This window comes from Aspergillus brunneoviolaceus, assembly GCF_003184695.1.
Source record: "Aspergillus brunneoviolaceus CBS 621.78 unplaced genomic scaffold BO95scaffold_1, whole genome shotgun sequence".
Taxonomy (NCBI): Eukaryota; Fungi; Ascomycota; class Eurotiomycetes; order Eurotiales; family Aspergillaceae; genus Aspergillus; species Aspergillus brunneoviolaceus.
In genome coordinates this window covers 203,063-225,975 of record NW_020290731.1, presented here as the reverse complement: position 1 = coordinate 225,975, position 22,913 = coordinate 203,063, and the positions used below count along the sequence as shown (strand labels likewise).

Genomic DNA, 22,913 nt, shown 5'->3' with positions numbered 1-22,913 from the left:
AGAGAAAGAAAGGTGGAAGAAGGCATCAAGCATTGGATGGATGGATGGATGATTGATGCAGGCAAATGTCATTTTGGGTTCTTCCGCCCCGCCGGACCGCCTTCCTTTCACTCCACGGCAATGGCCTCTCCCTCTCCCTCCTGCCATTGGCAATTCGATTTCTTTCATTCTATTTGCGTGACTTATTGGCTCTACTGAATGATTCATAGTTCAGCTCATTCAGAAACTATTACCGCCTTCTGCACTCTAACTGAAAGGACTTTTGACATCTCTTGGCGGCCTTTCTGGTCCCACCTCGAGGAGGTCTACAGCACCATAGACTAGACAGCTCAGCCATCATTCATTGACTTTGCGATATGCTAAGATATTCAGTCCTCCAGGCCAGTTTCTGCGTGATATGTTACAGGACGCTCAGCAAAATAGTCATATATACTCCAGCAAAATGAATTACTTGATTTCAAAACCCGTACCCAATCCCTACAATTTCAGCCCGAAGAGCTGATGCACACGCAGACTCTGGCGCATGCTAAGATCCAGCATGATCTCCTCACTACCACCCGGGATGGCATAGGCTCGGACATCGCGGTAAAGCCGCTCGACCTTTCCACCTTGGCCACCCCGGCTGTAACTGAGACCGCCGAAGATTTGGCTAGCCTCGCGCGCACAGAATTCATATGTGGTCGTTGCCTGTGCCTTCAGCCCGGCAATAGCACCTCCCAGCTTGAGCATGGCTTCCGTCTCATCCATCGATTGGCATTGGTAGATGATGTTCTCCAGCCAGTTGTACGTCGCCTCGATTTGACGGGCCATGTGTGCCAGCTTCATTCTGATGACCGGATGGTCAATGAGCTTCTTACCGAAGGTCTTGCGCTTGTGCGCATACTTCATGGACTCCTCATAGCAGACACGAGCGAACCGCACACACTGGATCACAATGCCAATACGTTCATGGTTGAAGTTGGTCATAATCACTACGGGTAGGGTTAGATCCTTCAAGGAAAGAGCACAAGTGGCGTCCAATGCGTCCGGCACTTACCCTTAAAACCTTGGTTCTCCTTTCCAATGAGATTCTCCACCGGCACCTTCACATCCTCAAACGTGATATAGGTGGTACCACTGCTCCAGACACCCTGGCAATCCATGCGCCGGGTGCTGACACCGCCCTGCTCTCTCTCAATGAGCAGCACACTGATGCCGTTCATGCCTGGTCCACCGGTGCGAACGGCGGTCGTGAAGTAGTCACTCCAGATACCGTTGGTGATCCACTTCTTCTCACCGTTCACAATGTAGTGCTTGCCATCTGGTGTCAACTTGGCCTCACAAGTGAGGTTGGCGACATCACTACCCGCGTCAGGTTCTGTAATGGCCAAACAGATGCGCTTATCACCCGCCAAGATCCCAGGCAGAATCCTCTCCACAAGAGGCTTCTTTCCGAACTTGACCAGGGGAGGGCACCCAATACCGAAGCCACCAATCAGATTCCAAACGAAACCGCCGCTACCAGAGCGAGACAGTTCATCTGTGAGGAGCATCTCATGGAACAGGTCCCAGTTCTCAGGGGCCACGGATTGCACCCGATTAGGGGTGTATTGCACTGGATATTTGATTCCGAGCAAGCCGGCCAGATATCCGCGCTCTCCCATCTGTTTGTAAATGCGGTCGGGGACGTTCTTGCTCTCGTCCCACTCCGTCACGTTTGGCTCGATTTCAGTATCCACCCATTGTCGGACCTCTTCGCGAAGGGCGGCATGCGTCTTGTTGAAGTACGGCGAGTGGTACTAAAGGTCCATCAGCGATAATTAGTCTAGGCCTTCACCACCTCGTGCTACGGTAGTGTGGAAGCTTGCTGGTACTTACACCGTGATACCAGGCTGGGTCTGCAAAGGGGATGAGGTCGCCAAATGGCTCCTGGGCCTCTAGCGACTTCGCGGAAACCACATCAACGGGTGCAGCTGGGGCCTTCGCAGGCTGTTGCTTGACTGGGGCGGATGCTGGGGCCGGCTCCGGTGCAGCGGCCTTCTTCGAATCCAGGGAGCCGATTTGCAGCTGACCCTTGAACTTCTTCAAGATGCCTTCATTGTGGTATTTCCAAAACTGCTTCGATGCGTCTTTGCCGGCCACCCGTTGTAGGACTACACGTGGCGGAGGTTAGCTGCATATGTTCGGGGCGGAGTCAGGTATACACTGGAGGAGTCATACTCTTCTTGCCACCTATAGGAGTCACACAGTGACATTAGTCTCGATGTTAGACCTATTACCGGGGGTTAGAGACTCACCTGGGTGCTCCTCCTGGAATTTGGTCAGATCGTACACATCCTCATCGATCACAACCCACAAGTTATCCGGTTTGCTATGCGAGGCGACGTCGTCTTTGGTGAATGTCTTGGCCATTTTGTACGAAAAGCAAGAAGACGAAAGGAGTCTGTGTGGGTATCTTCAGTAGGTATAGTTGGGTATGAATACGGCGCTCCTTAAGTCGCACTGCGTTGTACAGTGGAGTGGGGTGGGGAGGCAACAGTGGGGTCCGATATCCGGGGTGAGAAGGTAAGACGAGGGAAAGGGAGAATCAATAATCCTGGGGTAAATGAGAAAGAAGAAGGGGGAGAATGAAAGAGAAGCGGGTCGAAGTCGATATAAAAAAGGGCCAGCTGAAAAGCAGGCTGGCAGGCTGGTAGGCCGGCAGGATGGTTCAGTTCAGCTTTGATCACGGAGGCCTTACCCCATGCAACAAGCCCCCTGGTCATTGAGATGGGTCTTCTGGTAAATAGGAAAGTCCAATAATAATCATAGGAATAAGAATAATGGACAGTGGATACAATGAAACAGAGTCACGATCGGCGACCGAGAACAATTCCCTCGGAGTAATCATCTACAAAATGGGAGGGGAGGAAGTAGTTTAGTTCAAGAAATGGCTTTCACATGTCGGGCCCGACTGACTTCATCACTGCCTGCCCACCAGTGGGCATGTAGTAGGTCCACGGTATGTACAGTAGAACCGAAGCTCTAAAGCAGCTCACGTGGACCACGCCTCGGCCAGTCCGGGATGTGTATTGCTCTTTCTCCGATTGGCTTCCAGAGCTTTATGGCACGTGCGGGGCTTTACTGCAAGGAGAAACAGCCGAGGCAGCCCCCCCGGGGCCGCCGCCTGCTTGCAAAATCCCCAAGTCAGTGGATCAGATGAGATCATGCATCATGCTACTTGCTATTGGCTAACCTTCCTCCACTACTGCTGGCATGTGAACAGGAGCAAAATCAGAAAGAGAATAGTTACTCTGTAGACATATTGGTAATCCAGGGTGAACTAGAGGAAGAACCCTCTGAGAGCAGTAAGTAGTTCCTGCTGGGCTAAAAAGATCGTGACTGCCACCTATTCAGTATCAACTCGTATACTCATAGACAACGACTGCTGTACAGCCAACGTAGTATCGACCATAAAAAATGCTGTCGTCAGTTTCGCAATCCACAAGTGATACTACGACCGTCCTCAAAAGTATCGGAATATGTTTATTCAATTCACATAGGGCATAACTTCCATAATTAATCTAGAAATACAACCAGCCAGAGAGATCTATCAGGGCGACCGGGAGCTTTACTCCTCGACTCCGTCACTCTCATATTCAAACTCATCCGGTACAGGCGCTTCCTCACCGTCCTCTTCGTCTTCATCCACCGCTGTCAACACGCCGGCGGCAGCCAGGGCTCCCGCGTTGGATCCGGATTCAGCCCCCAGACCCCGGCCACCACCGCGCTGGGGTGTCTGGAAACCGGCCGCGCCCATCGCGGCCTGCAGACGGTCTTGTAGTGTCTCTGCTGCCGCAACCTGCTTGACCTCCTTGCTAGCTTTCATTTCGATCTTCTCACGAGGCTCCTCGGGGGTCTTGTCCAACACAACCACTACACCACCGGTAGGCTGTTGTCAAATTAGCATGGGTCACATATAGAAAGGGAAAAAAAGTATGCTTACCCGTTTGACGGGCTCATACCGCGGGTCCGGGAAGGTCAGATATTTCAACTGAGCTGGCAGGACACGAGACATGTTATCCAATTCATAGCCCACCTTCTCCCGCTCAGCCTTCTTCTTCTGCCCTTCACCACCCTCCTTCTCTCCATCCTTCGCCTCCTCTTCGCCCTTGGCCACTGTCTCGTCCATTTCCATCTTGTCTGCCAAAGGTTCCGATACCTTGGGTGTAGTAGGAGTCTGATCAATGTCCATGCTCTCACGTCGTTGTTGCTTCTCGCGGCGCTGAGCACGACGCTTAGCTTGGGCAGTGGTCGAAAGGACAGCAGTCTTGATCTTCTCAGGGGCCTCCTCGGTCTTCACCTGTTGCTCAGGTGGGTAATCGAAGAGGCTGGGTCTCGTGTTGCTGTGGAACTTGAACAAGGGAACTTCCAATTCATCATCCACGCCAATCACTGCGGTCGGGGTGAAGCTGAGGGACAGGAAGTGGGTGAGGGGGAACCAGTACCAGTACTGAGTGAAAACAGCAGCACCAACGATTCCGGGCATGTTGAGGTTGCCCGTTTGGGTTTGGAGGCTGATGGTGCAGTTACGGCCACCAGCATCGATGATGCCCAGAGCCACGGCGCAACCGAATTTGGCCATGGCATCTTCGTGTCTGTCCCCAATCATCTTCATCATGGTCTTGCGAAGCGTGCTCACGCGAGGATTCATGGCCTCGTTCTGTTGCACCAGGACCATAGCCAAAGCGATCAAAGCACCCTGTCTCACAAAGTCGGTCGAGTCCTTGAGCATAGGCTCAAGCAAGTCAATGGCCTCGTCCAGACCAGTACCAGCACAGGAGATACCCAATGCCATAGCAGCTCCATAACGAACGTGAGGGTTGTAGGACTCAGACAGCAGCTCTACCATGCGAGGCACACTCTGGTGCTTGCGGAACAAGATAAAGCCCAAGCTCAGAACAGCAATGCGGCGAACATCATCGTTGACATCACTGACAGCAACGTGGAGAAGCTTGCGGACAGCCTTGTTGCTACTGCTACCACAGTACGCAAGAGCGATCGTCATGATACCGCCATAACGGAGAGTGGGGTCGGGATCACCCAGAAGACCGTTGATCAGCTCGTCGGCAGCCTCTTGACGCCCGTACATGATCAAAGCCATTCCCAGAGCCAAGCCACGGACGATCTTTTCATGCTGCGTGTCATGAGCGTACTGGATCATGTCCTCAAGCACTCTCATGTTGCCGGTGCCCAGCATGACCAGACCCATGGCGAGACCGACAGCCTCGCCGTTAAGTGCAGAGTCGGTGTAGAGTACATTCCGCAAGTCTTCGTAGATAGACTCGTTGCCGGTCGCCATCCCCGCAACACCGAGACCCAAGGCGCCACCGTGCTGAACAACTTCCTCGGTGGCCTTCTTGAAGTGATCACGGATAAGATCCACAGCCATGCCGCCATGGTTAGCATAGATCAAACCTAGTGCATACAAGGAACCTCCTTGGCTGTAGACCGAGCCTGAACCTCCAACACCCGCGATGTGCTCCCGGGGCAGGTAGGGCTGCAGAAGCTTCTCACCCTGGGTCAAATTGCCCCGGTGGATAACACCCAGTGCCGCGGTAGCGGTGAACTTCGACCAATTAACAGCTTTACCCAACCATTCCAGGTTGTCTCGGAAGAACTTGTCGTGGGTGGTGCCGGCATGCATGAAAGCGTTCGAGAGCGTGACAGCAGTGTGGAAAATAGAGTTCCGCGCCTCCAAACTATCCCGGACCTTGTTCAAGATAGCGATGTCGGCCTTGTTGTTGCGGTACAGGAATTCCAAATTCAGTTGGATGGTCTTTCTACCATCGATGATAGCAAGAACGTTCTTGTAAGCCGCGCGCGCTTCAGTCGAGATCTTGGTCTGCTCGCTGTTCTCGCCAATAGATCTGGATTGGCTATCCAGCAAAGGATCCGATTCCTTGGGTTCCTCTTCAGCCTTCGACTCAGACTCCTCGCTCGCCTGTAGGGGCTCGGCAATCTCGCTGCGAACTCTCTGAAGGAACTCCTGTGTACCGTTGTCGTAGAGATCGAAGGAAATTTGGTAGGCAACGGCGAGTGATCGCGCATCACCCTTGTCGACCAATTGACGAAGGATGGCCGACGCCATTGAGTGCTCGTTCAGATACACTACACACTTGGCAATCGAGAAATAGTCGGGCGCAGGGATTTCGTTGAGGAGATCGAGGATAAGCTTAAGGATCTTTGGAGGTAAATGTTAGAATCAGTGTAAGGGAGCAATAGGGAGGAAGATATGGACATACGTCATTGCGGAAGCCACGCTCCTGCACAATTCCCATGCAGATGTCCAGCACATACTCCATAAGCTCTTCACTTCGTCGTGATTCGCCGTTCTGATTCTTCTCGTCGTCACTAGCCCGGATAATCGTTTTCCGAAGGACATCAAGGTTCTTAGCCTCGATGGCAATTCCAATGACTTGACGATACCTCTTTTGAGTGAAGCACTGCTCAAACAAGCGATCGATGATTGCTTGCAACTGACCCTGAACTCCCCGCTTCAACACCAAGGGCGTCTCGACCTGCTTGATGCTCGCATCATCGCCACCCGGGTAGGCCGCATCCACTCCGGGCACTTCTTGTCTGGATAAGAGAGACTTGGATGGCAAGGCGGACTGTGAAAATGGTGTGATTGGGGATGTCAGGCTGGCGGAGGTGCTCGTGGCTCCTTCACCGGAGGTGGGGAATGAAGTGTTCAGGTTCGCAGGTTGGTCACCTGCTGCCGGCCGCTGGGCAGCGGAAAGCGAAACAAAGGTGTCAACACATTTGGCTGATAAATGTAAGCATTAGGTACTAGCCACTTCAGTGGTGATAGATGAGCTCAGTAGACATACCGATGATTGTTTCCTCGAATTCGCCACCACTGTCCAGCTTGAACAGCTTTCCGGCACCCAGTGCAAACACCATACTTTCGTTGTACTCCTGGAGGTGATAATACACCTTGGCGGCGACTAGAGCGGCAAGCTCGCGTTCCGGAAACGATTCATCTTCGTAAAGCGCCTCTCTAAATTCCAAGGAATCAGTCTCAGAATAAAATGAAGCAGTTCATGGTTGGAATCGAGATGGAGTTGGGAACATGGGTGCGTCCATCGAAAACGGACAATCAGGCTGACAAACGAACATTTGAGGTACGGCGTCGACGACTTCTGTCCAGAGGAGGTCGATCTGGGAGTCAAGGGTCTTCAAAGCAAAGACTCGCAACTCTGGATCAGACTCAGAAAGAAAGCCGACAAGGCCGGCGGCTGAAGCAAGTCCAACCATGTCTGAAGGGAGTGTTCTGGATTGATGGGAAATGGCAGCGCTGTCGCTAGAGGATGGGGCGACAGCTTGGAATGAGCCGTGAAGTGGTTGAGTCGGTTGAACCCAATCTGCGAATTTCAGGACTACTGAAGATCAAAAGGCGCAATGTACACGTGAAAACGAGATGGATAAAGCAAGCGGGATAGAAAGGTGGATGGTGGGAAGAGACAAGCTCGGAGTGATCAGGAAGCTTCAAGGTTCCTTTCCAGCAGCAGCAGCAGCAGCAGCGAGGCACACGTCAACGGGGCGGAGGGAAGCTGTCGAATGGTATTCCTGGTTTCTGCCGACCGCCCTATTTCTGTCACGTGCCCGGTGATGGCATGCGACATATGCAGCAGGTCCCTGTCCACAGGAGTGATCCTATTTTTCTCTTTATCATGTCGTGTGCAAGGAATTCGTGATTGAATCATTTCGCTCCATTGAAGAGAAATTTGAGACGGGTATTTGTACCCTGACTCCCGCCGAATTTCATCTCAATTGCTCGGTCTTCTCCAAGCCGTCATCACCCCCAAAATGTCGGCAATATTCGCGCCGAGAGCTTCCACGTACCAGCAAGACACACTCGTATACATTGACCGACAAGCCAAACAAATTGAACTCAACCTGCAGAGTTTCATCGATGCTCAAAGTGAAGGCCTTCTTGCTGGCCTGGTGGGACCGCAGTCCAATGCTACTCCCTCGACTAGTGGGAGCCATACTCCAACCTCAGCGCTGGGTAGTGTCCAGGGGCCCTCTACTGTTCCAGTGAGACAACCACCTCCCGAGAAGATTGGTCTTCGTGCGGCTCGGGAAGGCATATTCAAATCTATCTACGACTTGCTGAAGTTGAGAGAGGAGGAACATGAGCTACTGATCTCCCAGGTCGATGAACGACACGATGCACTCCAGGACATTGATGGATTTAATACCAAGCGTGCCGGCTTAAAGGCCGCAATCTCGACAATTCAAGACGATAAGGAAGGTCAGCGGACCAAAGACCTACGAGACGAAAGTCGCAAACTGGAGGAAGACATCCATGAAATGGAAACCAGACTGTCCCGAATGAAGGCTAGGCACCAAGATGTCATCCGGGAATTGTCGCAAATGGAAAACTCGGTCGACTCTAAGTTGTCCTCCTACAAAGCTTCTTTAACACTCTTGGAGTCGGACGTTCAAAGATACCTCCAAAATCCGCCTGTGAGACCTCTATCGGCCAAGTCTAGTGACGCGACGTTCTACACCCTGAACCCAAAACGACGGACCCTCGATCTCGCCCACGAACACTGGACCAAGGAGCAAGCGGACCTGCGCAGCCGAGAAAAGGAAGTTAAGGCAGAGATCGAAGCGCTGGAGGCTGGTGGCGGAGTTTGGAAACAAGTAGTCGGGGAAGTTACCGGTTACGAGAAGCGGTTGAAGGCGATCATGCGCCGCTTCATCCAAAACCAGTCACAGCTTCTGGGTCCAGAGGGTACTTCACAAACCCCACCGGAAGAGGGCATTGCCCGGACTGTGCTAGAGGATTTGAGACACACATCTGAACGCGTAGAAGATCACTTAGAACTTGCGGAGAGTAAGAACTGGAAATTACTCGTTTGTTGCATCTCTGCAGAGCTCCAGGCTCTGCAAGAGGCTCGCCAACTCCTGCTGAATCTGTTCAATGTGTCCAATGCCGACGTCCGGTCGCCTGTCGATGGGCCCAGCGATGGTGAGCACGATGTCCATGCTGACCCGCTTGGGGTGGACAACCCCGAGCCTCCAGCTGATCTGTTGAGGGATACGGAGGAACACTCTCTTGATGTAGTTTCTAGGTCGTCTGGGGGTGAAGATGATGAACCAGATCCCGCTTGGCTACTCCCAGAGTCGTGACCGATATGTACACCCAGTGCCTGGTTCATTTACTTGGAAGATATTACTAGCTCCGATCAAAGTAGCTTGAAAGCCTCCGGATATCTATACATTCTAATCATGAAGCATCTTTTGCCTGCTGCTTTCAGGTGTTTGCTTTAGTCAACACAGAATTATAATCTGACATGATTCGAGTAACAAGCTAGAATTAGGACAGCAACCACTTCGCTGACTAGTCATCATGCCTATAATATTTGGACAAGCGCATTACGAAAACAATGTCACAAGGGATGATGTCTGCATGACCCCAAGCCGTCCTTTGGAGGGGCTATACTGGTAGATATATAGGTTTGTGGGCAAATATTTACATATGTATTGCATGAGCCTCCTGTGACCCCGAAGTATAGCACTGGGTAAGTTACAGTTAATGTTCCTTGACGGTATTGCTGCAACCATGAAGGGAAGCTGTGCAGTACAAATTGCAGCAGCGGCTCATTGACCATCTTTTGCCTGGGTTCCGTAAACGCTTGGGCCCGACCAGCGAGCGTCCCACACAAGGTACAGTGCAGTACGCTCGTACTTCCTCTTTTAATCTCTTCCCTATCAACAGGCCTGCTGATTTCATTTAAGCCAAGTAACCTGTTCCCCGTCTCCGTCCCACACACACGACTCAAGAAGTTTCCAGCATCACAGTGATATGCCACAGATATATATGTGCTGAGGGTGGATCTGGCACTCGCCTCTGACAATGCACCTCCCCACCGCAACGCACACCTTCACTATTCCGTCCCTCCATGATGGACTCAGGCTCGACTGCCGGATCTACCATCCACAAGGACAGTTGAATCCCAGCAGTCCGTCATGTCAGCGGATACGAGGTGCGATCGTTGCACATCCGTACGCCCCTCTCGGAGGATGCTACGACGATCCGGTCGTGGCTTTTGTTGCAGGGGAGCTTCTCCGAGCTGGGTTCGTGGTGGGCACCTTCAACTTCCGGTAAGCATTGCCACCCTTTTTGTGTGTGTGTGTTTGTGTGTTTCTGGGATATCGTTTTCGCCGAGATGTCTCATCCATCCGTCAGCTGCTTGACAGTCCGAAACCCTTCATTAGTTCCAAACTAATATGTGTTACAGTGGCGCCGGTGGCTCTGAAGGGCGGACAAGCTGGACCGGCAGGCCTGAACTGGCCGATTACGCTTCTTTCTACGAATTCATGCTGCTCTATCTACATCGCTTGAGAGACACATGCTCTACTTCATCGCAGAATGGCGGAAATAAGCTTGAAGCGGTGCAGCTCGTATTAGGCGGCTACTCATATGGGTCAATGATTGCATCGTCTCTGCCGCACCTAGATCTGATTGCGGATGTTGTCAGGCAAAGTAACCATGGTACTCCCATGCATGAGATCTACCAAATCGCTCGAGATCTTGTTTACTGTTCAGAGGAAGACAAGGACATTCTCGAACAACAGAAATACACGCCTCAGGAGATGAAAAAAGCCGCGGGCACCATTGAGAGAACAAGGGTCGCCTATTTACTTATCTCACCCATCTTGCCCCCAATTAACCGGTTTCTGACATTATTTGCCAAGCTGTCGCTTGACATCGGACCGTTTGAGTCGTCTCAGAGGCAGTCGATTCCTTGTCCGCAGCCAGCAGACCAGGTGTGCGCGCATGAAACACTTGCTCTCTATGGAAACCAGGATACGTTCACATCCGCACATAAGTTGCAGACTTGGTCAAAAGAGCTCAGCCAGAATCCGTCGAGTAAGTTCCAGTCGGTTGAGATCGATGGAGCAGGGCATTTTTGGATTGAGGATGGTGTCCGATCTCAGGCCAGAGACGCTATCAGGAACTGGCTATGTCGAATTCGTTAATACCCGCGCCGTGGTCAGTAGGTAATGTGGATTACATCACGAGAGCGAATGAGTCTAGATTATCTTCCATACAATGGCCATCGGTGCATGGGGCCCGAAAGAATGAGTACTGCCAACCAGAAGTCAGTTTCACATGCGGGCCAGGGATTCGACTATAATAAGCAAGGTAGCATGTGAAACTCGTCTGTACGCATGACCGGCCATCCTGGTCTGGGGAGACCGACAAAATACCCAATTAAATGCAACGCAAAGTTCGAATTCGAACTCGAAAGAAAATATCAGCCTTGTCCTAAGCATATGGAGGGAGATAGGTGTGTGAGCTGGGATAGTCCTGATATCCTCCTTATCACACTCGAGCAACCAAGTGACCGACACCACCACACCAATCACGCCAAGGCCATCGCAGCCTGCAAGGACATTTTCTCACGATAGTGGGTAACTAACCCATCCTCGTCAGAGGTAGTTGATGCAAGGCTCCCTTGTTATTGGACCCTTGGACTTCCGATGCACGGCAACCACGGTCGCACACCTCCATGCAAGATCGCACCTTATGAAGAACCGCACCAGACGCGGATCCAGCTGGACGCGTTCATCAAACAAGCAAGAATAATTACCTCACCCCTGCCCATGGAACCCTGTTTGCAGTCTGTTGGTGTTCTACATTTTTCGCCTTCGAGAACCTCAAAGACAAGAATTATCCCTACTCAACGATGGTACAGTACATATAGACTGACAAATGTGGGGGAAGTGAGACCAGCGGGTGCTAGTATTGGAATTACTCTAACAGGATCAGGCCGAAAAGATAAACCTAGAGCATTCGAGGGAATATTTGGTGTTGGGAAAGTATCTGACTCAAAACTCCGTGCTGATGTGGGGGGCCAGAGGGGGGCAATAAGGATGAGTGGTGCATGATGGCATCAAGGCGCATTCCAGGCGAATCCGATTAGAGTTGTATTTGTGTGGTTCAAGTTCTATTCAGCAGGTTCGTCAATCACCGTACTGCAGCATCTGACCCGATGAGGGATATTACCCATTTGACAGTTACTACTCCAGTAGGTAGGTAGCATGAGGCAGTTGCCCCTCTAGGCAAGCAACCCTCCTTCTATTCTATTCCAGAGACTGAGGGATGCCATTATGTAGGCATCATTCCGACCCGGGGCTCCATCTTTCTGTCCCCGCGTCCAGTATGAGTAAGTTAGTGAGTAGTGCAGACAGGGAGGATCGGCAGCAGCCGAAAGAGGACAGCGGGGGAGATTGAATCTCCGGCCGGCCTCGTGACGTTTAGGTTGAGTGAGACCTTGGAGAGTTTCCTCTTTTCCCCACCCATAATTCAACCCCGGGTCTCATCAGCTGCTGCTGCTGCTGCTGCTGACTGAGCCTTTCAATACAATCTGTCTGCAATCATAACCCCCAGATCCCTGTCCTCACACCCTTTTTTACTTTACTTTGCTTTACTCTACTTTACTTTACTTTTCTATACCCTTCGCACTCTATGAACTGACTAGGGACTAAGTACGGAGTAGTGCCTAACAACAACTTAATCCATCCATCCATCCTAGAATCTCACGAACTATTGCCATTCATCCATCCCAAGCTTACTATACCAATCTCACTTGACTATATCACTACAATCACTTCCACTTCCATTCTACATCACTTTACCCCCCTTTCCCGTTCCCCCACGCATACCAAGCAAAAGCACTTTGTACTTTCTTCTTTATTTGTTCCTTCCTCTTCTCAACCACCCCTAGAATCATCCACAGACCTTTCCAGCCCACAATCATCGTCCTTGTTACTCTAGCTCTGCGGACGTCTTCTTCTAAGCTTATCTCGCATGCGTCTTTCCTCATACATGGACTGATGCGGGCCCAAGTCTGTCATGTCATTACTCCACGATCCTACCGTTGTGCGCACTCAGTGCAATAGTAAATCCAAGCGTCGTCCGACTCAGGATGCGATTCGAGGCGCGAGCGGCGGGCCTCGGCGTTCTCTGCTCAAGTCCATCTCAGTCCCCTCTCTGTCATCCGTTGTCAAGAGCTCTTTGACATGGGCTGGAGATACATTGAACTACCGCAGAGATGGCGTATGTGCCGAGCAATCCACAGCGCGCATTGACATAGAAGACAGGAAACAGGTTCTTTACTTGAAAAAGCGGAATGTGAGCTACGATGTCTACTGCTGGCAATTTCTCCAGCGGAGGTAATGAAAATGAATTGGTAGCCATCTAACTAACACCTGGGTACAGGCAGTGACATATGACGAGTGGCGGATTTGTGCTAGCGAATTGGATGACCTGGAAGAGCACACCATCTGGAAGCAAACCCTCGACTCACCTGACTACGACGTCCGTCTGGTCCAAGAACGTCTTCAGCAGCTAGAAGACGCCCGCATCAGTTGTGATGTCAGCCGGATGCTCTTCCTAGTCCGTACGTCTTTGAGTCGCGACTTGGGAAACATGAGTAATGCCTCGCTTTATCGGTACTCCCACCTGGGCACGAAAGATCTGATAGACAAGTATATCACCACCGCTCTAGACACAATATCCTCGCTGGTCGAGTTATCGGGGCAAAATCGGTGTGATGGTCTAGAAACCAAGTATATACTCGATCAACTACTTGCAGCGAGACAGGCATTCGGGCGCAGCGCGTTGCTGTTCTCGGGTGGTGCGACCTTCGGCATGAACCATATCGGCGTGCTGAAAGCTCTTTACGAAGCGAAACTCTTACCTCGAATTATCTCGGGTGCTTCAGCCGGCAGCATTGTGTGCGCAGTGTTCTGCACACGGACTGAGGACGAGCTTCCGGCCCTTTTGGAATCCTATGCATATGGCGATTTTGCAGTCTTTGGCGAAGAGAGTGACACAGATAATATACTACAGAAGACAGCCCGGTTCCTCAAGTATGGTTCATTTCTGGATATTTCACATCTGGCCAAACTCATGAGAAGCTGGCTTGGCGATATAACATTTCAGGAAGCATACAATCGAACACGACGAATACTCAATATTTGTGTCTCTAGTGCGGGGGTCTACGAACTTCCCAAGTTGTTGAACTATATCACTGCTCCGAACGTGTTGATCTGGTCTGCTGTGTAAGACGTCTTTTTGCTTTTCAATCTTAACATCCTTCATGTCGACCTCGAGACTAACCTCAATAGTGCTGTTTCCTGCTCAGTGCCTTTGGTCTTTTCACCATCCGAGCTCATGGCTAAAGATCCTCTGACCGGAGAGCCGGCGCCCTGGCATGACTTACACAAACAGTATATCGATGGATCGGTGGATGGCGACCTGCCAATGAATCGGCTTTCGGAGATGTTCAATGTCAATCATTTTATCGTCTCGCAGGTCAATCCACATGTCGTCCCATTCTTGCCGAATGACGATGGTCCACATCAGCCTGGAAAAATGTCCTTCAATGCCCCACAGTGGCTTCATACTGCCACTCATCTGGCCAAAGACGAAATAATGTATCGCTTGACAGTTCTCTCCGAAATGGGAATTTGTCCAACAGCTTTGACGAAGACCATGTCTATTGTGAACCAAAAATATTCCGGCGATATCAATATCTATCCGAAAATACTGTATAGCAATTTCCCGGTGATGCTGAGGAACCCCACAACCGAGTTCATGCTTCAAGCATGCCTGAGTGGCGAACGTGCAACATGGCCCAAGCTCGGGCGCATTCGAAACCATTGCGCCATTGAATTGGCCTTGGATATAGCGGTACAGAAAATGCGAGCACGGGTGGCATTTTGTCCTGCCAAACTCGGCGTCCGGTCAGATAATAGTCTCAACAGCTACTCGCTCGAGTCGCTAGATAGCAGTGGTGGCCGTGGGCGCATGCTGAATAGACGAAGCTCGTACAACCATGAATTGGAACGAAGAAAGCCCGCCAAATATCACAATACCCGCCAAAACACCCCACACTTGCCGAGGTCTCGAAGCGTCTTCTTATCCGATCAATCACAGAGCATTGCCCCCGTGGTCTCTGCTTGTGGGAATCACGATCATCAGCAACGCACGCAAGAGGAGCGGGAGGACTCCTCCAATAATGGTGACGAACCTTCTTCCATGGAATCTGATACCGAGGAAGAAACACAGACTCTGTCTCCCAAACGGCCGCAGATGAGCAGCACTTGGCGAACCTGGGAGCCATGCTCTCAAGATCACCCGTATTCTTGGATGGCTCTCAAAAGTGATTCATTATCCTCACAATCGACGCCGGGTTCCTCATCGTCCTCCGGCCCATCTGTGCGATCGCCACTTCAAGGGTTTGCCACTCGTTCTCCGGAATATGTATCGTGTGGCATGCACGAGACGTCATTATCACCTTCCCGCCAACTGCTGCGAATGACACCAACGACCCATGCCAAAAACCCCAGCAGGTCCTCTTTGACACTTTGACATGAATCGATGATTGTTTCAAGGAACGCTGCACATCCTTGTCTGTGCTTTGATGTGGCAAGTGTGCTCTTTTCACGTTCTCAAGTCTTTTTGCATCACCCAGTCATTTTTGTTTATTTTGGCGCATACCTTTTCCTACGGCCTTAAGAGTGTATATGACCCGAGTCCATGAGCAGCCTAGATGTAAGGAGCCGGCGTTTAGAGTGGCAGATCATTGACTGGGCCAGATTTAGATAGCACTACCTAGCCATAGACTTGCATCAGATAAATGGAGCTTCGTGATTTGCTGACTCGACAATTTACTATTTTGAACTTCCTAGGTGAGTTGTATTTGTGCTGGCCGACCTACAATGACATGCATGATGCATACAGGATGGAGTCAATTGTGTCTTTCAAAAATAGAACAGGTTCATGGGCGCATGAAGAGGTCTCACGATTGGCTTGGACTGTACGACTAAATACCTAATTGGTAAATAGTATGCATATACTTAGTACTGGTGACCTGTACCTATGCGCCCGACACCTACTAGGTGATGGGCAGCGCTAACTTGCTGCGAATCGCTTTACTGCACAGAGCTTGGAAGCGACGCGATTTCCCCTCTTTCTGGCGCATCGCTAATTGTCTGGCAGTCCAACGATCCAATAGATGGCCCCAATCTGGGTTGCACCCGCTGCAGTGCTACTAATTAGTTGAGTTTAATATAGTACTAGGTAGACACTGCACATATGAGTACTAGCTGCCTCAGGCTAACCCCGCTCTCCACTTCCAATCTACAGGGACATCGGCGGCTAATCTCCAGCTACGGAGTAGTATGCTTTCCAAGCTCACCTCCATGCTAGTTACGTGCTTCTAATGTTGGAAACATACACTTCCTACCTCCTGTTTGCATAATGCAGCATCGTATGTCGCTTGTTTGCTTCTGGCTTACAGCACGATGACACAAATATCCCTCCATCCTAATCGACTGCGTTCCTGTGGATAAGCTTTTATATCAACCGTCTCCCCCGGATCACAAAGGATTCACTTCTCAGCCTTGTTTGGGTCTGTGCTTACAAGAACTGCCTGGAACGAAGATCCGATTGGATTATCCTCACATTCTTCAGCTGTGTTCTTCAGTGTTTCTACAAGCGCTTGCCCAGAGTTCAGCTGTCCAGCTGTCCAGCCAAAGCTGACAGCCACCAACACCAACTTGAAATCCCAGTGGTGCTCGACTGCTTCCCCCAAACCCTAGCATGCGGCTTTTTCTTTGCTTTTGCTCTGGCTATTGAGGTGCTTGCTGTCTTTGACTGTTGATTTCTTTGGTTGTTCCTGTTTCGAGGTGCCCAACAATCCAACCTTGCAACCTTGAAACATCCCTCGTGATGGCAAGCGCCGTGAAAGGTCCTCTGGGACGATTCCGAAAACACGATTCTCCCTCGCCACTTCATGAGCGATGGGGTGACGTAAGAATCACCGTTCCGACTGAGGGGTCCTGGAATCAATATGAGAATCCTCGCCAGTCCTCGCTCCGAGAAGGGACCTGCAGCACGGGCTTCGTGCCTGCCGCCATGAGTCGCGGCCACGACGATGAGACGGCCCCGTTGACAGAATATGACCATCAAATTGCCAGGCCCAGCTCATTGTTCGTCAAAGCTCTAAACCCGCGCCGACTATCTGTGCGGCTCAATCCTCGATCCAAGACCTCGAACGACTCTCCCCAGGAGAAAGACCAACAGCCCACCACCAAAGCGGAACGCAGACGGTCTCAGTTCGCCTACAGACCCATTCAGCAAGACTACCCCACCGAAATCGCTGAAAAGACAGCATTCCCAGAGCCCCGTTCTCCACGATTCAAATACATACCCGCTGGCGCTCAATTCACAGAAGAGCTTAGAGCGATCTCGCCAGAGCTTCATTCCAGCCGTCGTGCGAGCTCCTATATCCCTTACGATGAAGGCTCTCTGGAACGGCGTGCGCGACCTCGGACCCGTTTTGACCAGCTCGAAGATGCATCCGGAGACCAAGTGTTTGAGGGGGGGTACCATCACTTTAGACAATCGCGATCTTTGGCCTCCCCGCGCCGAAGCGAGACGAGCAGTAGCCGACGCGCCAGCGCTTCGGTGGAGAGGGGTCTCAAGCTCTCGACGTTTGACAAAAGAGCTACTCGGCTGGGGAAGTACATGACCACAGCCATGGTACCTGATCCAGACCAGCTATACGAATGACTTCAGCAACGAGACATGAGCATCGACGTTCGATAATGCCCGTGACGGCCTACGGAACCAGACCGATTCAAATCTTGCATAGCACCGCTCTTGGCATGGCGTTTGGTGGCTGAATTGCTTTTTTTGAGAGTTCCGGTAGAAGCCGGTAACTTAGTTACTCAGTACTCACTGTATATATTCATAATATAATCAATCATACATTATTGTCAGTATGTGTGCACAAGCATCGATTGTTGGAATAGTTTGATGATTCATTCGGATTCAATTATTCAATTAATTACTTGTATTGTCCGAATTACTAACCCTTGAGGCGAGTGGCTGACGTCAACCTGACGAGTCTCTCCATTCCAGGTGTGACTCCCGCAAATGTTGGAATTTATTTTCCGCACCCAATTGGCGGGATCTCATCCTCAGTACTAGTACTCCTAATATCTCTGCTGACTTCGGCTTGGGAGCTGTCAAGCCGAGAGCAAGATCTTGCCGTGGTACCTGAAACTACCTTGTCGTGGAAATCCCGAAAGGAACAACCCTGACAATGATAAGGACATGACGCCATGAAACCCAGGCCTCGAATCAAGTCGACTCCCCACAACATGACGCCATGTTAACGCACTTCAAGGGCACATCAGATAAGCAACAGAATAACTATGGAGATTGATTTATAGTGTTCGGGGGAATGTGTTCTATCCCATGGATCGACATTTATTCGATATTTGTTCTTGAACCTATATATATAGCATTACTACGTTGCCCACCATGCCAGATTCAGTAGTTCAGTTGCTATGTGGTGTTAAGGTATGGCCGATCATCCCAAGTCCGTTCGATTTTTTTCAACACGTGCTAATTAGCTTCCAGAATGACCCATGGGGCAAGAAGGGAAAGGATTCCCTCGCCGGTGTGCTCTGGTCCAAAACACCCGGAGCGGGAGAGGTTGATGATTCCAAGACCTATTCTGAAGTGAGCTCTACGATCGCACCGCTCCTGGCGGCTCAGCTACTGACAAGTCACAGATGTGGATGGGAACATACCCTACAGTTCCCTCCAAAATCCTGTCCACAGGACAGCTGCTGAGCGACTACCTGAAAGAGAACCAAGAGGTTGTGGGCAAGTCCGCGTTGGACAAATGGGGTCCGGAGGTGCCTTACCTACCTAAGGTATGAAACAAACCCTCGGCCAACGCGCCTCGATTGCTCAGCGCAAGCAGTCTAACCGAAAGAACAGATCCTCTCTTTCTCCAAGGCGCTCCCCCTGCAGTTACACCCTGACAAGGCTCTATCCGAGAAGCTTCACCAGGAGGACCCGAGCAAGTTCGGTGATCCCAACCACAAGCCGGAGATTGCCATCGCGTTGTCGAAGTTCGAGCTCTTTGCGGGCTTCAAGCCCTTGGCCGAGATCGAGCAGCTGCTGAAAGTCAAGCCGCTCGATCAGTTTGTGCCCCCGGGCCAAACCTCCGGCCTCGACGACGAGCTGCTCCGCGAGATCTGCCGGATCCTGTTGACGCTGCCCCCCTCCATTGTCGCCGAGACGATTAAGGAGCTATTGGAGATCCCGGAGTCGCGGTTCGGGCCCAACCAGCGGTACATCCCTGGTCTCCTCGACCGGTTACGCAAGCAATACCCGGAGACCGACAACGGAAGCTTAGTGGCAGTGCTACTTATGAACTACATGACGCTGGGGCCCGGGGAGGCGGTTTGCGTTCCGGCGGATAGTATCCACGCGTACCTGCACGGCGATATCATGGAGTGCATGGCCCGGTCGGACAACGTGCTCAACACGGGCTTCTGCCCCAAGGCCGAGAAGGACAGCGTCGACCTCTTCACCCGCGCGCTGTCGTTCAAGCCGCATGGCCCGGACGAGGCGATCTTGCCGCGCCGGAAGAGCGACAAGGGCGAGCACTTCAAGACGGAAGTGTACGCCCCGCCGTTCAGTGAGTTCAATGTCCTGGGCACCAGTCTGGGGGCCGGCGAGAAGGAGACATACAAGCCAGTCGGCGGTCCTAGTCTGTTGATCGTGACCAAGGGCAATGGCACAATGACTGTGGCCGGTGGTGACGGGACGACTTTCGACTTGCGCGAGGGCTATACGTACTTTATCGGGGCGGGGGTGGCCTTGGACCTGAGCACGGAGAAAGGCATCGCGGTATACCGCCCGTATGCGGAGTAGAATGAACGAATAGAGGAGTTGAGAGCGGGGAGTGTGTCGATATTTTATATTAGCGATCGCGATATGATAATGTGGAATATATTGTTCTTTTGTAATGCCCACATGAGGAGAATCTTCAGATGGTACTGTACTGTATCTTTCGGGACATGGCAACTTCGCCAAATACCGAAGCCGAAACCATAACCCACGAAAGACACATTCCAAGACAAAACAGAATTGCATAACATTCTGCTATATAGCTAGTCATCTACGGAAATGAGCAGCTATCAAACAGTATAAATATAGATCCAGACTAGAGCGATAGCTTGATTCTTGATTCTATTTTGGTCCGCGCATCCCAGCAACCCAACCGACAAGTAAAATAGCCGCCGGCCGATACGAGAGAGACCACCCACTCACTGCACATGCGCTCAGGGCATGATAAGAGAGGGGAGATCAAACTATCACCATCCAATCGATTAACTCTTTGGTCTCTTTTCTCCCCCGCCTCTTGCAGGAGACAGTTCTTCTCAAAGGTATAGTATACTATTTTTAACTCTTCCCCCCCGGACAAGAAATGGAGACCCACGCTGCGCCTATGCTTGTTTTCTTCAGCCCTGGATCAAGGGTAAAGTAAACGCGGGTGGGGGAGCATGTGTGTGACATCTGTAAGGGCTAAGGGATTCCATTCATGCATAACCCACCAGTATGTCCCGTTGAGATTAAAATAGCTTTTGGAAGGGACCAGGCGGGAGAGAGAGAGGAACGAACCCAAGGGGAACGATGAGGGTGCTTTGACAGTCATCCTGGTTTTCTCACCTTACTTTAAGATAGGTGGCGGCCGGTTCGTTCAGCTCTGCCCCGTTCTTGGGGTTTCTCTTCTTTGCTCTTTGCTACCTTTTTTCCCCTTCGCCCCTTTCTGCCCTTTGTTCTTGCGTGTTGTGGGTTAGATTGCTGTATGTGTGTGTGTGTGTGGAGTGTGCATGTGCTTGTTCTCGCTGTCCTCTGGGTTCCTCCGTGTGAATTGAGGAGAACGAGACGCAGTGTACTGGGATTTTATCTTTTTGCTCAATTGGATGTATGTCTGGTCGTCGATCAGTCGGTCAAGTCAGTCGATATCATTTGGACTTGGATAGACAGACATCAGGGAACACATACAAGATGAAGCCACGGATCCTCAGGGTGCGATCGACGGGTCTCTCATCGTCGAGTATGGATGGGATGATCATTGGAGTGGTCCTTGGGAGTGTCGTGCTGGTGGCTGGTGAGCCTTGAAATTTCCAATTTGTCCTTCTTGATCATGAATTGTCTTGTCTCGTGTTTTGTTCTTGTGTTGTGTTGTGTTGTGTTGTGTCTGGTTCCTGTGTTGTTGTTGTCGCCTTCACGACACAACCAACATGGAAAGGGAAGGGACTGAATCCGAGAAGACAAACTCGGCCAAACTGACCATCAGCCCAACAACAGTGACCGGCATCCTGGCCTTCCTCTGCCACAAGAGACGCTCCATGCAACGTCGTGAGGACCGACAGTTCCTCATCGACCATCACATCTCCTACGCCTTGGGCTACTATCCCGCTCTGCGTGATCTCGACGCCAACCAGAAGGAGCAGCAGCTCGAAGAAGGAAGGGGACAAGCAGGAGGAGGAACAACAATATTATCGGCCTTCCCTCCCCCAACCCAGCCCATGTCGCGTCTCTCAGCTCATTACCACAGCCCGGTCGATGACTTCCTTCGCGATCCACCCCCAGCCTATCAACCTCAACCCTTACCCACCTATGACCCTTCTCGATATCAGAGGGTCGATGCCCCTTCCCCTCCTGCTCCGGTTGTTGGGCTCGCTATCCCCTATCATCATTATCCTACACTGAGTCTTCAGCAGGAAAGACCCCCGTCGTCGATCTTGAGTCCACCAGCTCCCATCATGGCTCAGCGGGACTCGTTGGTTACTCCTAGATTCTCCTTTCAGCCTTCACCCACGATAGGTCCCTTGCGGGACTTGAATGATGATGCCTCTCTTGCTTCGTCTAATAACTTAGATGGCACAGCACAGCAGATGCCGCGACGGCCTAGACCTGTGTTGTCGAGACTGGTGACGGATCTTCGATGATCACGAGAGGAGGAAGTTCTTTCTTTGTTTTTCTCAGACCTTTCTGTCGCTCGCTTATAGATTGATACCTCTCTTGTCCCTTTGCTTTCCATTCCTTGGGAAAGCGCTCGTTCCTGTTATGGTTGGTCGACTTGTGTTTGACTGAACGCATGGAGGACAAAGCTGCTTGGATGCATTATGATGATGACGATGATGATGATGATGATGATGATGATGATGTTTGTGATGTTGATGTTTATGATTACGAAAAGGAAGAGAGGATGGAGAAGATGCAACAGCACACCAACGACGGGGTACAGAGAGATGGTATGAGCTCGTGGTTGGAGCTACTCCGCCAAAGTCCTACAGGCTCAGCGTCTACAGATGCTATTGGCGATCTACCTCGAAGGGTCCGATGGCAGATGCTGTTACATGAGCTGAACCGAAGCAGCTCTTCCCTGAGGGGTGTCACTCAACTCCAGGTTGGTACTTTTTCAAAGCTCCTCTTACCCCTCTCCCCTCACGCCTCGCTGTTCCTTCCCGTCCTCAAGTCTACTGACGCACGACAGCTCAGCTGGAGTCGCCTTAGTACTTCGTCCATCGCGGAGGGAAATGGATTGATCCCTCGAATGGTTACGTCCGGCGGCTAGAACACCGGGAACAAACAGGTTATAGTCTACCCTATCATGTGTGGAGGTGGGGGTTGGTTGTTGGGTACTCGGCAACAAGTGCAACACGCCATAACGTTTGCGAGCCGACAGACGACGACTTTGCAGGCACCCAGTCTGCGTCCATTAACCCAAAGGAGAAAAGGTTACGATCAGTGGGCTGGCCATATGGTCTGGGTATCTCGAGAATTCCCGCTCTTGCTAGGGTCACCAGAGAGGGGGTCATGGTCGCCGCCCTGCAGCTAGAGAACGAAGGAGGATTCCTCGGAGCCGACAAGCTGCGGAGTGACGACGAGATGTGACAATGACTCCTCGTCTGCTGGAGGGGATCCATCCAGGCGCGTAGATAAGCTCTGCGGGTGGTTCGGGTCCAGCCGCGACGATCAAACCGGT

The 22,913-nt window shown here is 51.4% G+C and overlaps 9 protein-coding genes across 9 annotated transcripts; 7 read left to right on the top strand and 2 right to left on the bottom strand.

The window, feature by feature from the left end:
- Positions 1-477: 477 nt before the first annotated feature.
- BO95DRAFT_458158 (putative acyl-CoA dehydrogenase) lies at positions 478-2,391 on the bottom strand (the record flags this gene model as incomplete). The annotated part of the gene is made up of 5 exons (XM_025588529.1): positions 478-971; positions 1,037-1,778; positions 1,858-2,132; positions 2,200-2,211; positions 2,277-2,391. 5 exons carry the CDS (start codon positions 2,389-2,391, stop codon positions 478-480), a joined length of 1,638 nt encoding a protein of 545 aa, XP_025447924.1.
- A 1,101-nt stretch (positions 2,392-3,492) lies between these two features.
- On the bottom strand, positions 3,493-7,519 carry BO95DRAFT_437561 (proteasome regulatory particle base subunit RPN2). Its single transcript, XM_025585301.1, has 5 exons — positions 7,139-7,519; positions 6,852-7,021; positions 6,264-6,787; positions 3,965-6,202; positions 3,493-3,910 (listed from the first exon to the last, which is right to left on the bottom strand). The coding sequence occupies exons 1-5, from the start codon at positions 7,276-7,278 to the stop codon at positions 3,590-3,592; spliced, it is 3,393 nt and encodes a 1,130-aa protein (XP_025447923.1). The 5' UTR covers positions 7,279-7,519; the 3' UTR covers positions 3,493-3,589.
- Positions 7,520-7,703: 184 nt separating this feature from the next.
- On the top strand, positions 7,704-9,269 carry BO95DRAFT_437560 (uncharacterized protein). Its single transcript, XM_025585300.1, has one exon. It carries the CDS (start codon positions 7,831-7,833, stop codon positions 9,160-9,162), a length of 1,332 nt encoding a protein of 443 aa, XP_025447922.1. The 5' UTR covers positions 7,704-7,830; the 3' UTR covers positions 9,163-9,269.
- Positions 9,270-9,691: 422 nt separating this feature from the next.
- On the top strand, positions 9,692-11,081 carry BO95DRAFT_1943 (uncharacterized protein). The gene is made up of 2 exons (XM_025580977.1): positions 9,692-10,137; positions 10,275-11,081. The coding sequence occupies exons 1-2, from the start codon at positions 9,890-9,892 to the stop codon at positions 11,014-11,016; spliced, it is 990 nt and encodes a 329-aa protein (XP_025447921.1). The 5' UTR covers positions 9,692-9,889; the 3' UTR covers positions 11,017-11,081.
- Positions 11,082-12,895: 1,814 nt separating this feature from the next.
- On the top strand, positions 12,896-15,418 carry BO95DRAFT_458154 (putative Patatin family phospholipase; the record flags this gene model as incomplete). Its single annotated transcript, XM_025588528.1, has 3 exons — positions 12,896-13,174; positions 13,262-14,106; positions 14,173-15,418. The coding sequence occupies 3 exons, from the start codon at positions 12,896-12,898 to the stop codon at positions 15,416-15,418; spliced, it is 2,370 nt and encodes a 789-aa protein (XP_025447920.1).
- Positions 15,419-16,290: 872 nt separating this feature from the next.
- BO95DRAFT_509924 (uncharacterized protein) lies at positions 16,291-17,633 on the top strand. The gene has a single exon (XM_025591315.1). It carries the CDS (start codon positions 16,781-16,783, stop codon positions 17,621-17,623), a length of 843 nt encoding a protein of 280 aa, XP_025447919.1. The 5' UTR covers positions 16,291-16,780; the 3' UTR covers positions 17,624-17,633.
- Positions 17,634-18,019: 386 nt separating this feature from the next.
- On the top strand, positions 18,020-19,964 carry BO95DRAFT_377941 (mannose-6-phosphate isomerase, class I). Its single transcript, XM_025583288.1, has 4 exons — positions 18,020-18,418; positions 18,479-18,580; positions 18,634-18,777; positions 18,845-19,964. Exons 1-4 carry the CDS (start codon positions 18,380-18,382, stop codon positions 19,784-19,786), a joined length of 1,227 nt encoding a protein of 408 aa, XP_025447918.1. The 5' UTR covers positions 18,020-18,379; the 3' UTR covers positions 19,787-19,964.
- Positions 19,965-20,637: 673 nt separating this feature from the next.
- On the top strand, positions 20,638-22,161 carry BO95DRAFT_1837 (uncharacterized protein). Its single transcript, XM_025580888.1, has 2 exons — positions 20,638-21,029; positions 21,230-22,161. The coding sequence occupies exons 1-2, from the start codon at positions 20,846-20,848 to the stop codon at positions 21,871-21,873; spliced, it is 828 nt and encodes a 275-aa protein (XP_025447917.1). The 5' UTR covers positions 20,638-20,845; the 3' UTR covers positions 21,874-22,161.
- Positions 22,023-22,822, top strand: BO95DRAFT_458150 (uncharacterized protein; the record flags this gene model as incomplete). Its single annotated transcript, XM_025588527.1, has 2 exons — positions 22,023-22,334; positions 22,442-22,822. 2 exons carry the CDS (start codon positions 22,023-22,025, stop codon positions 22,820-22,822), a joined length of 693 nt encoding a protein of 230 aa, XP_025447916.1.
- Positions 22,823-22,913: the final 91 nt, after the last annotated feature.

Bases quoted from the DNA above. Each gene is read 5' to 3' on its own strand.
- BO95DRAFT_437561 (XM_025585301.1), bottom strand. From the start codon at position 7,278: ATGGTTGGACTTGCTTCAGCCGCCGGCCTTGTCGGCTTTCTTTCTGAG. The intron at 7,022-7,138 runs GTTCGTTTGTCA...CTTGGAATTTAG, and splicing joins GTCGACGCCGTACCTCAAAT to AGAGGCGCTTTACGAAGATG. The intron at 6,203-6,263 runs GTATGTCCATAT...TTACCTCCAAAG, and splicing joins AGCGTGGCTTCCGCAATGAC to ATCCTTAAGCTTATCCTCGA.
- BO95DRAFT_1837 (XM_025580888.1), top strand. From the start codon at position 20,846: ATGTCTGGTCGTCGATCAGTCGGTCAAGTCAGTCGATATCATTTGGAC. The intron at 21,030-21,229 runs GTGAGCCTTGAA...GCCCAACAACAG, and splicing joins GAGTGTCGTGCTGGTGGCTG to TGACCGGCATCCTGGCCTTC.
- BO95DRAFT_377941 (XM_025583288.1), top strand. From the start codon at position 18,380: ATGCCAGATTCAGTAGTTCAGTTGCTATGTGGTGTTAAG. The intron at 18,581-18,633 runs GTGAGCTCTACG...GACAAGTCACAG, and splicing joins ATTCCAAGACCTATTCTGAA to ATGTGGATGGGAACATACCC. The intron at 18,778-18,844 runs GTATGAAACAAA...CCGAAAGAACAG, and splicing joins AGGTGCCTTACCTACCTAAG to ATCCTCTCTTTCTCCAAGGC.
- BO95DRAFT_509924 (XM_025591315.1), top strand. From the start codon at position 16,781: ATGGCAAGCGCCGTGAAAGGTCCTCTGGGACGATTCCGAAAACACGAT.
- BO95DRAFT_437560 (XM_025585300.1), top strand. From the start codon at position 7,831: ATGTCGGCAATATTCGCGCCGAGAGCTTCCACGTACCAGCAAGACACA.
- BO95DRAFT_1943 (XM_025580977.1), top strand. From the start codon at position 9,890: ATGCACCTCCCCACCGCAACGCACACCTTCACTATTCCGTCCCTCCAT. The intron at 10,138-10,274 runs GTAAGCATTGCC...TATGTGTTACAG, and splicing joins GTGGGCACCTTCAACTTCCG to TGGCGCCGGTGGCTCTGAAG.